Genomic DNA, 13732 nt, shown 5'->3' with positions numbered 1-13732 from the left:
TTGGCAGGCCCACTGCAGCCTGCCACAGCTGCTATGAGATTGTTTGCAATAACTCTGCCATGCCTGAAATTAGCGTTTCCCTGCCCTTCTTCCTATCTTCTGGCTCTTACATTCTTTCTGCTCTCTCTTCTCCAATATTCTCTAGGCTGTAGAGAGGATGTATAAATGTCCTGTTTAGGCAGGCACTCAACCATCATTTATTCTGAACATCTTGAACTTTCATGAGTCTGCATTCTTCACAGTTCACTGCAAAGAAAAACTTCTGTGATTAAGGTTGAGAGTGCCATTTACCTATAGGTGTACACATTAATATTTAGGGTTCAGATTGGTACCATGATATTTCCAAACCAGTAGCCACACAGATGATCCTGGTTAAAATCACTGAGTCAGAAAACAAAACAAAAAGGCATGAATGTGGGAAGAAGACCTGTGGGGAGGAGTGAGGATTGACAGAGAGATAATAGAAGAGAGGAAAGAAAGTAGACATGATGTATTAAATATGTGTATAAAGTTGCAAAGAACAAATTGAATGAATACAAAGGAATAAATACAAGATAAAGGGCAAAGGCGGTAATACCATTCTAAATATTAACTCATTCTTAGTGAAAGAGCCTAAGGAAAGGAAAAGAATGGTACCTAGAGTGTGTAAAAATATTCCAGCAAGAAAGACAAATAGCTGAGTTCTCAAATTAACAAACAACACAAAAAGGCTATCCGCAAAAGAAGAAACAAATAGCCAACAAAATATTCCACTCAGCTAAGAAGTGCAGATCAAATTTATGATCAAAGTAGCACTGTGTACCAATGAGATTGGCCAGAGTCAACACATTGACAAAACCAAATGGGAAAACGTTGTAGAGAAACAAGAATTGTCATGTTTCTGCTGGGAATGCAAATTGGAACTGCTCTTCGAGAGAGCCCAGAAATTCTTATACACTTACCAGGAGATATGAACAAAACAATTCATTATAGCACTGATTGTGAAAAGTGAGAAATATGCTAAGTATTCCTCTAAAGGGAATAAATACACATTCCTATAACAGAATACTTCTCTAGTGAAGATGTATGAACCAGAGCAACCTGGAGAAACCTTTAAATACATTTCTTTGAGTCAGAGATGACCAGTGACTCAAATAGAACCATTTCTATAAAGATAGCACCTTCCAGTTCATGAATATATATGTTTGTATGAATAAAATATAAAAAAATTAATTGAGAAACACCCTAGTCAGTTCAAAGAGGGAGAGAAGGAGTTGAACACGCAAAAATAGCATTACCTGTAATTGTTATGTTTTATTCTGTGTGAGGGGTGTATATGTATGTACATATTTGTGGTATGCATAGGTGTACAGAGGTGTGCGTGCCCATATGTGTACATGCATGCAGAAGCCAGAGGTCAGTATCAGGTGTCTTTCTGAATCACTTTCCACCTCCATTTTCAAAACAGTCTCTCACTAAGGCAGGAGCTCAGCTGGTTCATTCATCTAGACAGACAGCCAGCAAGCCCCAGGGTCCTCCTGTCTCCACCTCCCCATGCTGGGATCACAAGACCTTGCCTCTGCAGTCAGCTTTGGTTTTTGTGGGTCCTGGAGATCAAACTCAAATTCTCATACTTGCAGGCACTTTGGCAACTGATCATATTCCCAATCCCAGTTATCTTTTATTTTCTGAAAACAAAAATTTAAATGCAGAATATCAAAGTAATTTACTCAAAAATCTTCATATCATTCTTACTTAGATTAAATAACTATATGCATGCTTCTAAAACAGTGGCAGTTTTTACACACACGCATACACGTGTGTATGCTTAGGCACCTAAAAATGCATGTGTACATGTACACAGATCTGTACCCACACATATATAACACATGCACACACACACAAAAATAATAAAAACATTCAAAAGAAATTGACTTTCTCTTCTCTGCTGAGGTTAAACCCCTGTTCTTGTGTGTACACTCCACACTGAACCACACGCCCAACCCTTCTCATCCTCCTTCTGAAAGCTCTGTGGCCCTTTGCTTATTTGCAGAGATCGAGTTTGCAGATAACTGGCATTTAATAAATGCTTGTTCATGAAACCCAGGAGGTTAACATTGGCCCAAGTAAATTCTAGTATGTCCAGCTCCAGCTGTCATTAGAACACCTGACAGGACTCTGTCTTCCAGAACTAGAGATAGAAACTGTTCACAGAGCTGACTCCTCCCCGGAGCACCAGTCAGCTTCCCCTTGGCTGTGTTGTAGTCTGTAGAGCACAGACAGATTTCGGTGTGAGAAAACCAGAAGCCAGTGTCTTTACCCCTCCAGCTGTCTTTGCTCTCGGTTCTCTCCTCAGTCACCAACTGCACTGTAAATAACGATGATCAAACCTTTCTACGTGCCACCCTTCATCACCGCCGTCCTTCACTCCACCTCACCGTTTGTCTTGCTGGCCAGGCTAGTCCTGACAAGGTCCAGGTTTGATGAGAAACCTAGTCTCTGGAAAACTATTCATAATCCTAGCAAACATTTGCTAGGCATCCACGTAGTGTAGTGTTTCAAGTATTCTTCAGATATTATCTGCCTCATTTCCCATGTGTAATAATTTTATACACTGTTGTTGACTCTGTTTTACACGTGAGATGCAGGGGGCTTTTTTATCTGTAGACATTTTCCACCATACGTTGGTGTGGCACCATGATAAGATTTATGTCAAAAGCTCTGTCCTAACTGCCTGCTTCATAACAAGGCTTAACAAATGTTTGTTGAATGAATGGAGGAACGGCTGTTACTGGTATATACCATGTGAGTAGTGAAGTTTGCGTCCCAAGAATAGCAGGAAACATAAATATGCCAGGAACATGTATGTGCCTAGTGGTCACTGCAACTCTATGACTTTCCTTCTACTTCCTATTTCCTGATTCCACAACCAAAATGACTGTCTGATTGAATATCTCTAAAAGGTCATAATGAATTATTCTGTAATATTTGAAATGTTATGCTTGGAAAGGTCAAACCTTATTTTTTGGTATGAAGTGTCATACCGATTTTTTTTCTCTAACCGAGCACTTTTTTTTTTTTTTCCTTAAAATAAAAGATGGCAGGAAATTTAGAGCAGGGCGCCCTCTTGAGGGATCTTAGAGCAGGGCGCCCTCTTGAGGGATCTTAGAGCAGCGCGCCCTCTTGAGGGATCTTAGAGCAGGGCGCCCTCTTGAGGGATCTTAGAGCAGCGCGCCCTCTTGAGGGATCTTAGAGCAGCGCGCCCTCTTGAGGGATCTTAGAGCAGCGCGCCCTCTTGAGGGATCTTAGAGCAGCGCGCCCTCTTGAGGGATCTTAGAGCAGCGCGCCCTCTTGAGGGATCTTAGAGCAGCGCGCCCTCTTGAGGAAGCTTAGAGCAGGGCGCCCTCTTGAGGAAGCTTAGAGCAGGGCGCCCTCTTGAGGAACTTTTCATGTCTTCTTTCTCAGAGCTGAGAAGTAAAATACAGTAAAATCGAAGCCAGGCAAGTCTTGTGCACTGTTAAAAAAGCTGGAATCAGTGAAGCTTTAAAAAGCAAGAAGAGCCAAATACTGGTTATTTGAGAAGTAAAACATCACTGATCTGATCTCACATAGCAGCTGTAAAAAAGAATTTTTAAGTGAAAACAAAAATACAGCGGCTATTTCATTTCTCATGCTCGGTCCATCATATAATTTACTTAACATTTATCAAGTACTTGGTTTGCACCAGGGGTTATACTTGGCACAGTAGCGAATGAAGCATTACCTTGCCTCCTGAAACTTATCATCTGTGAGGGGATGACAGTGAAAAGATCATATAAAGAATATTGTTATAAAGTCTAATGTACCCTATGGAGCAACCAATCAACACCATACATATTGATGCTACTGGATAGTAACTTGGAAAATACACACAAACCATAAAATGTACAAACTTAACCCCCAAATCTGGCTCTTAGTAACTTACTTCTGTAATAAAGGAGAAAACTGAGTACAAAACAGTGTACATTGAAGCATTTTCTATAATAGGTATTTAACGCGTTAGTGTCTATATGCCCAGCAATAATAGACTAACATCTAAACACCTAGCAATAACAGTCTGGCTAAATAACACTTGTTACACCACCCAGTAAGTGTTGGCCAGCCACTGTGTAAGGTACAAAAGTGATCAAAAGAAACAGGAAAACATAAAGCAACCACCGTTTTAGTGCTGTGATGTTACCATTTTTTTCCTTTTATTAACTTTTCTGCATCATATACTCTATGAAGTTGGTTAAGATATTGAAAACATTCCAAAGGTCTTTACAAACTGACAACAAAGTAAATTATTCTTAATCTTTCCTTTTCTTGTTTTCATCTAGGGAAATTACCGCTTTATGAAACTCTTGCTTACACGCAGAGCAGATTGGATGCAGAAGGATCTAGAAGAGATGACACCTTTACACCTGACTACCCGGCATAAGAGCCCCAAGTGTCTCGCCCTTCTGCTGAAGTTTATGGCCCCTGGGGAGGTGGATACACAGGACAAAAACAAGGTAATGGACAGTCAAGGTCAAAGACAAATGAAAAAAGAAAGGGGAATGCTTCATTTTATGGTGAGAAGCTTCAGGAAAGGTGTGCATTGCTACCATCCCTGTGGAAAGGCGACTCCACATGTCCAGATATCCCAGCATCTCCAAAAGTCTGCCGTTAACCTGCTAGCTACCACATGGGAGGTAGTATCATCTCCTTTGAAGGGTGAGCAATCTGAACCTTAAGAGGGTTAGAGTCTGCCCAAGATCCAAGTGGCTAAACTGGAATTCAAACCCAGGCCTGTTCAACTGTAAAAGAGTTTCTAACATTTGTCAGAAACTCATGACAGTCCCTGTGGGCATCTGGACTCAACCTGGCTGTCTGCCCATGCAGTGACTAAGCATGAGGCCACCTGGACCACTGAGGCCGTCTGCCCATGCAGTGACTAAACATAGAGCACCTGGACCCACTGTGGCCATCTGCCCATGCAATGCACTAAGTATATAATGGCTTTAATGGCTAGGCTGTCAACAGCAGCCTCCTTGGACTCTAATCCAAAAGCCAGCACTTAGTCATTCTGTGTTCTTGGGGAAACTGCTTAATACATTTATGGCATAGTTTTGGAATCCATGAGAAAGATAACTGAAGGTAAAACGAGGTAATGCAGACACAGTGCTTACCACAGTACCTCCTGCAGGATACACTCCTCGTAAATGCTTACCATAAAATAATTACTAATAGTGTTTCAGTTCTGACGTCTGCCCTCTCACTTCTTGCTAGGAATTGTTTTTTAACCTTTCTTTCTCTTAAATTTAAAAGCTTGCTCACACTGCTCATAGCTTTGCTGATCTTTCTTTACAGGAAAAAAATTTATGGTCTTTTGTTAGACACAGACAGCAATCCTTTTCTTTCCACCATGGGCTGGGCCATAGTCTTGTTAACACCCATGACCCCATGGAGTTAAAATCCTGATGATCATTATTCTTACTGCTCTTAGTTTTTAAGGATTTCCCAAATGTGTGTGTGTGTGTGTGTGTGAGAGAGAGAGAGAGAGAGACAGACAGACAGACAGACAGACAGACAGAAAGTGTTTATGTTTACCATGTGAATGCAGGTGCCTTTGGAGACAAGAAAGTACCATTGTGACTCACCTGATGTGGGTGCTGGGAACTGTGGCCTGGTCCTCTGCAAGGGGAGCAGGTATTCTGACTGCTGCGCCATCTCTCTAGCCCTTCTCTGGCCTTGTTTACTCTCTTATTATTCTCTATGTATTTTCGATGTGTAGCTGGAGAATTTTTCTCCAGCTCCCGCCAGTCCCGGAGCCCACTTACAAAATAAACACACAGACTCTTAAATTATTTAAACTGCTTGGCCATAGCTCAGGCCTATCATTGTCTAGCTCTCACTCTTATATTCAGCCCATTTCTATTAATCTTTACTTTGCCACGTGGCTCGTGGCTTACCGGTACTTTACATCTCCCTTGTCTTGGAGGTGGCTCCAGCCCGTCTCCCTTTCCTTCCTCCTTCCTCCATTCTCCTCTCTCCTTGTCCCGCCTATACTTCCTGCCTGGTCACTGGCCAATCAGTGCTTTATTTATATAGAGCGATATCCACAGCATCGATTTTTCTTTAGTAGTCAGTTGGAAGATCAACTTTTACATTGCAACCATGTATTAATATTTTCCCACTCAGAGTGTCTGAGTGATAGCATTTTGCTAAGTGATCAGTTTTATTCTGTGGTTATAAAATAACCACAAAATAAATAGAAAAATAAAAAACAAAAATGTACAAAATATAAATAGAAACCATTTACTCTCACCCTAATTGTCGTGCTAGAAACCCCATCCAATGACTGAGGGATCTGGATGCAGAGATCCACGGCTAGGCCCCAGGTGGAGCTCTGGGAGTCCAATTAGCGAGAAAGAGGAGGGTTTATATGAGCGAGAATTGTTGAGACCAAGGTTGGATAAAGCACAGGGACAAATAGCCAAACGAATGGAAACACATGAACTATGAACCAATGGCTGAGGGGCCCCCAAATGGATCAGGCCCTCTGAATAGGTGAGACAGTTGATTGACTTGATCTGTTTGGGAGGCATCCAGGCAGTGGGACCGGGTCCTGTGCTCATTGCATGAGTTGGTTGTTTGAAACCTGGGGCCTATGCAGGATCGCTTGGCTGGGCCTGGGAGGAGGGGACTGGACCTGCCTGGACTGAGTCTACCAGGTTGATCTCAGTCCTCGGGGGAGGCTTTGCCCTGGAGGAGGTGGGAATGGGGGGTGGGCTGGGGGGAAGGGGAGGGGGGGCGGGAGGGGGGAGAACAAGGGAATCCGTGGCTGATATGTAGAACTGAATTGTATTATAAAATAAAATAAAATAAAATAGATTTATCTGTAGATCTAATGCAATGTTCATATAAATCCCACCAGGCTCTCCTATTAAAATTCCTACACAATCTAAAGTTAGTACAAATGAAAAGGAATAAAGCAGTTTTCATTTTAAAAAGAAACAGTGCACAGAGAGGTAAGGCTTATCCTGGCTGTTGGCAAGGCATTCTTGAGGATAATGGTAAACAGTGTGTTTTGGAGCTGGCGACATTGTCTTTCAGAGGGTCATGTAGATAAACGGATTAGAGTAGAAGTGAGGACTCAGAAATAGAAACATGTTTTTCCAATTGTCATTTGACAAGTATGCTAAAATAATATTGTGAGGAATTCTTCTCAACAAATAATAGTACAACTATCAAACATAACTGTGCAAAAAGTGAAGTTTGGACAATGCCAGGCAAGACACGGAACTCAAAGTAATCACAGACCTGAATGGAAAATGGAACAGTATCATAACCTAGGAAAAGGAAGGAATTACAGATGCCATCTCTGTTTATTAAAAATGTGGTAGGAGTCAATTAATGATTGCTATTAAGTATGATTTTTCTGTGATTTTTCAGTCATTACTAAAAATAACAATGAGTTGGGCTGGAGAGATGGCTCAGTAGTTAAGAGCACTCAATGCTCTTAACCAAGGGTCAGAGCTCTGTTCCGAGCACCCACCCCAGCCTGTAATTCTAGCTCCAAAGGATCCAACACTCTACTGTGACCTCCACAAAGTAAATAAATATAAAATGAATCTTTTAGAAAATAATGCATTAATAATGACTTCATAATATCATAAAGACCTATAAGTGCACTTTGAGTGAATACCATGGATGACAGTTTTTTTAATTTTCATGACGGATGAGCTTGGTTCCTACCCAGTAAATTATCCAGTTTCAGATGGATTGCTGAGTGACAGTAAGGCTCTAATGTATATCTGAGCATCTCTGTTTTCCATGGTGACACTCCCCATAGGAGGCATGTGAATGGCAGTGGCAAAAGTGGTTTTCAAGCAACTTTACTGCCTTCAGAATTACCACTTTAAACTTTTATTTCAAATAAAGAAAATGCATATATAGTTTTTAAAGTGTCAGTAGCTACATTTAGCTCTTAGTATGTAAAATTATTCTTAAATTTAAATTTGATATGCTGAAGGATTCCAGATCTCTGAGTTGCCTGTGGCAGGCTCTCTGATAAACATGGGAGGCTTTTAATGACTGCTTTATTTCACTGGGGGTTATAGGTCTACTTAAAATCGTTTATCTGATGTTGATTTAACTTTGGTAAGTGGTATCTATCAAGAAAATTACCCATTTTCCTTTAGATTTTGTGGAGTACAGGTTTTTTGAAGTATGACATAATGATTCTTTGGATTTCCTCAGTGTCTGCTGTTATGTCCCTCTATTGTTTCTGATTTTGTTAATTTGGATATTCTCTCTCCATCTTTTAGTTAGTTTGGATGTGGGTTTATCTATCTCATTGATTTTCTCAAAGAACCAACTCTTTGTTTCATTGATTCTTTGTATTGTTCTCTAGTTTCTATTTTATTGATTTCAACCCTCAGTTTGATTATTTCCTGCCATCTACTCCTCTTGGGTGAGCTTGCTTCCTTTTGTTCTAGAACTTTCAGGTGTGGTGCCAATATAAGAACTCTGATTTCGCCGGGCGGTGGTGGCGCACGCCTTTAATCCCAGCACTCGGGAGGCAGAGCCAGGCGGATCTCTGTGAGTTCGAGGCCAGCCTGGACTACCAATTGAGTTCCAGGAAAGGCGCAAAGCTACACAGAGAAACCCTGTCTCGAAAGACCAAAAAAAAAAAAAGAACTCTGATTTCTTTATGTAGGCACTTAGTGGTATGAACTTTCCTCTTAGCACCATTTTCATTGTGTCCCATAAGTTTGGATATGTTGTGCATTTGTTTTCATTGAATCCTAGGAAGTCTTTAATTTCTCTATTTCTGCCTTGTCTAAGCAGTCGTTCAGTAGAGAGTTATTCAGTTTCCATAAGTTTATAGGCATTCTGTTGTTTCTCTTGTTGAAATCCAGTTTTAATCTGTGGTGAGCTGATAGGATACAGGAAGATATTTCAATTTTATTGTATCCCTTGAGACTTGCTTTGTGACCAAGTGTGTGCTCAATTCTGGAGAATGTTCCATGAGGTGATGAGAAGAAGATATGTCCTTTTGTGTTTGGGTGAAATATTCTGTAGATACCTGTTAGGTCAATTTAGCTCATAACATCTGTTAGCTCCAGTATTTCTGTTTGGTTTTTATTTGGATGACCTGTCTATTGAGAGGGGTATTGAAGTCTATTCTGTTAGATATTAGAATGGCTACACCAGTTTGTTTCTTAGGTCCATTTGCTTGGAAAATCTTTTTCCAACCCTTTACTCTGAGATAGTGTCTATTTTTGATGTTGAAGTGTGTTTTTTATATGCCACAGAAACATGGATCCTGTTTTTGCATCCATTCTGTTAGAATGTGTCTTTTTATTGGGGAATTGAGTCCATTGATATTGAGAGATATTAATGACCACACACACACACTACCAAATAACAGTAATTAACAATCAATTGGTTTTGCTGGGATGTGATTATTTATTTTCTCAGTTTTCATGGGTGCTACATTTTCATGGGTGTAAACCTCCTTGGGTTAGAGTTTTCCTTCTAACACCTTTTGTAGGGCTGGATAGATACTGTTTAAATTTAACTTTATCATGGAATATTTTTTCTCCATCTATGTGACTGAAAGTTATGCTGTGTATAGTAGTAGGCAGGCCTGGCATCTGTGGTCTCTTAGAGTCTGCAGGACACCTGTCCAGGCCCTTCTGGCTTTTAGAGTTTCTGTTGACAAGTTGGGTGTAATTCTAATAGGTCTGCCTTTATATGTTACTTGCTCTTTTTTCCTTGCAGCTTTTAATATTCTTTCTTTGTTCTGTATATTTAGTGTTTTGATTATTATGTGGTGAGGGGACTTTCTATCTGGTCCTATGTATTTGGTGTTCTGTAAGCTTCTTGTACCTTTATAGGCATGTCATTCTTTAGGTTAGGAAAATTTTCTTCTATGATTTTGTTAAAAATATTTTCTGTGCCTTTGATCTGGTATTATTTTCCTTCCTCTATTCCTATTATTCTTAGGTTTGGGTTTTTTTTCATAGTGTCCCAGATTTCCTGGATGTTTTGTGTCAGGAATTTTTTAGATTTGACATTTTCTTTGACCAGTGTATCTATTTCTTCTATCGTATTTTCAATGCCTGAGACTCTCTTCCATCTCTTGTATTCTGTGATGCTTGTATCTGTAGTTCCTCTTTGCTTACCTGGATTTTCCATCTCCAGGATTCCCTCAGTCTGTGTTTTTTTTTAATTGCTTCTATTTCCATTTTCAGATTTTGAACACTTTTATTCATTTCCTCCTATTTTTTTGTTTGTCTTTTCCTCGTTTCTTTAAGGGATTTATTCATTTCCTGTTTAAGGACCTCTATCATCTTCATAAAGTTGGTTTTAAGGTGTTTTTCTTGTGCTTCAACTGTGTTGGAATATTCAGGATTTCCTGTAGTAGGATAGCTGGGCTCTGGTGGTGACTTACTGCCCTGGCTGTTATTGATCGTGTATAGTCGAATTTCTAAGCGGTCTTATTAAATAAAAAACATGGAGCCAATATAGGGTTGAAAGCCTTAGAGATCAGGGAAATAGTGAGAGCCACCAACCAACCTTACCTCACCAGCTCTGCCGCTCCCAAAATACCATGACTTCCTGTCTACCCAGGCTTTTATTGCCTTGCTATTCTGCCCCCTCATTGGCTATCTTAGCCCAGCTACCTCACTTCCTTATCACTGCCTGTCTGTACAGACCTCCAGGTCTCTATGGTTGGTACTGGGATTAAAGACATGTGTCACCACACTTGGCTGTGTCACCACACTTGGCTCTGTTCCCTAGTGTAGCCTTGAACACACAGAGACCCTGCCTGCCAAGTGATCGGATTAAGGGTGTGTGCTACCACTGCCTGACTTTTGTGTTTACTTAAAATGGCTCACTATTTCCTCTGATCTCCAGGCAAACTTTATTAATATACAAATAAAATATCACCACAATTGTGTTCTTACACTGGTGTCTAGGCGTCTGGGTTTGGGGTGATTATAGGTCTAGGTGCCAATTTCTGATTTTATCTCTGTTGGATGGGTGTTTTTTTCCATTGGTTTCTGTTTCCTTTCTGGTCTTTTGGCCTGAGTGGCCTGTGTTTGAGTAAAGGGTATCTAACTGAGTTGGGGGTGGAGTTCTGGCTTCTGGTGGGGCAGGGTGCTTCCTCTGGAGTTGTGTGCTGGATATGGTGATGAGGAGAGGAGGGCTGTTGGGGATAGGCTGGGAGATTCTGAGGGAGTGTTGGTGGTCTGCAGGTGTGAGTCTTACCTGGGGTTCTGGGTGCCACTGTGACCCTGGTAAAGGAGGGGGGGCTTCTTTTGGAGTTGTGGGCTGGAATATGATAAAGAGGGGGTGCTGTTGGTGGTAGGCTGGGAAGGCTCTGAGAGAGTGTCCTGATGGCCCTTAAATCATGCCTGTTACATAGTAGATGTTCTAGAAGGGTAGGCTGCTGGGCTTGTCTTTTGAGCACCTCTCTACCTTGCAGCAAACAGCTTTGCACTGGAGTGCCTACTACAACAACCCAGAGCATGCGAAGCTGCTCATCAAACATGACTCCAACATTGGGATTCCTGACATAGAAGGCAAGATCCCACTCCACTGGGCAGCCAACCACAAAGACCCAAGCGCTGTGCACACAGTGAGATGTATCCTGGTAAGTAGAATGCAGCGCTAGACCCCAAAAGTCCTTTTTAGGAAAAAATAATCTAATAGGTACAAAAACATAAATGTGAGACAGGTAATTATGAAGCAAGAATACCAACATGTGGAGTCATTCCCCCAAGAGACAAAGCCTCATGGCAACTGTTACTCCACGCTGAGGTTCCCTGTGACCTACTACTCCTCCACCACCAACCACTTCCAGAGTTCCTATTTCTTATTCTCTGCTTTGTTTTGTACTTATTTTTAATCCTTTAATTTTTCATTTTGGTGTATGAGTGTGTATGCATGTGAGTGTGTGTATGTATGGTGTTGTGTGTGTGTGTGTGTGTGTGTGTGTGTGTGTGTGTGTGTGTGTGTGTTATGTGAAATGGGAGTATTTATGTTTGATGAATGCACATTAGTATTCAGGTGTACACACCAACAGCCATCCATGCTAACACCAGAACAGGACATTGAGGATCTTCCTGTAGCACTCTCTGCCTGTAACCTTGAGACAGGACGCCTCACTGAGCCTGAAGCTCACAACTTCAGCTAAGCTGGCTGGCCAGCAAGCTCTCAGGATCCAAGTGTCTCTGTCCCCAGTGCTGGGCTTACAAGCACTCACAGCCGAGCTTGGCCTTTTACAGGGGATTGACCTTGGGTCCTTGATTAACTGAAACACTTCCCCAGTCCCCTGTTGACTTTTAATAGACAAATTAGACTTTAAAAAGTATTCTTCTCTTGAGTATATAATGTTTACTGCACATATTCACTGATTTCTTTCTCTGCATTTCTTTTTTGTATGTGTGTGTGTGTGTGTGTGTGTGTGTGTGTGTGTGTGTGTGTGTGTGTGTGATATGCATGCATGTATTGATAAGTGTGTCGATATGGGTGTGAGGGTACATGTTCATGTGTATCTGTGTATGGAGGCCAGGGGTTGATGTCGGGTGTCTTCCTCCATCGTTTTCCACTTCATTGACTGAGGCAGGGTCTCTTGTGGAAGCCCAAGGTCACTGTTTGGGCTAATCTAGCTAGCCAGTTTGCTCCAGGGATTCCGTCTCTGCTTCCCATGCTCTGGGATTAAACGCAGGCTGCCCTACATACCCAACTTTTATATGGATTCTGGGGATCCAAACTCAGTACTCAGGGTTCTCTTGTTTGACTGATGTCTTAGTCAGTGTTCTGTTGCTGTGAAGAGACACCCTAAACATGACCATTCTTTTTTTTTTTTAATTTAACTTTATTTTATGTGCATTGGTGTTTTGCCATGGGTGTTGGGTCCCCTGGAACTGGAGTTAAGAGACAGTTGTAAGCTGCTACGTAGGTGCTGGGGATTGAACTCGGGTCCTCTGGAAGAGTAGATGGTGCTCTTAACCAGCCCCAGCAAACTCTTATAAAGGAAATCATTTAATCAGGGCTTCCTTACAGTAGAGGTTTATTAGTCCATTATCAGCATAGCATGAAGCATGGCAGGGAGCATGGCAGCAGCAGGCAGACATGGTGCTGGGGAGTAGCTGAGAGTTCTACATCCAGATCTGCAGACAGCAAACACAGAGAGTCACTGAGCCTGCCTGGTTTAAGCATTTTGAAACCTCAAATCATACCTCCAGTGGCACACTTCCTTCAAGGCCACATCTCCTAATAATGCCACTCCCTGATTACCAAGCGTTCAAATCTATGAGCCTATGGGGGTCATTTATATTCAAACCACCACATTCCACTCCCTGATCCCCATAGGCTTGTAGCCACATCATAATGTAAAACTGCATTCAGTCCAGCTTCATAAATCCCCAGTCTATAACAGTCTCAACACTGTTTAAAAGTCCAAAGTCTCTTCTGAGACTCATGGCAATCCCTTAACTGTAACCCCCTGTAAAATCAAAATCAAAAAACAGACCACACACTTCCGACATAGAGTGGCACAGATTATACATTACCATTCCAAAAGGGAGGGAAGGGAGCACAGTGAGGAAATACTGAACCAAGGCAAGACCAAACACCAACAGGGCAAACTCCAAACTGCATCTCCATGTCTGATGTGAAAGTGCTCCTGAGATCTCCAGCTCCGTTCAGCTTTGTTGACTGAAACACACTTCTC

General features: G+C 41.6%; 1 protein-coding gene across 5 annotated transcripts in view; it reads left to right on the top strand.

The window, feature by feature from the left end:
- Window positions 1–13732, top strand: part of Invs (inversin) — a 156656-nt gene that overhangs the window by 87552 nt on the left and 55372 nt on the right. For all 5 annotated transcript variants that reach the window (XM_052714960.1, XM_052714959.1, XM_052714962.1 and 2 more), the window contains 2 exons: window positions 4338–4511; window positions 11480–11647. In XM_052714960.1, the coding sequence (XP_052570920.1) occupies window positions 4338–4511; window positions 11480–11647 (342 nt within the window). The remainder of the gene's footprint in view (window positions 1–4337; window positions 4512–11479; window positions 11648–13732) is intronic.

This window comes from Peromyscus californicus, unplaced genomic scaffold (genome assembly GCF_007827085.1).
Source record: "Peromyscus californicus insignis strain IS unplaced genomic scaffold, ASM782708v3 Scaffold_5__1_contigs__length_169319896, whole genome shotgun sequence".
NCBI lineage: Eukaryota > Metazoa > Chordata > Mammalia > Rodentia > Cricetidae > Peromyscus > Peromyscus californicus.
Note: the sequence above shows the minus strand (reverse complement) of the source record. Positions and strands in the feature narration are given on the sequence as shown.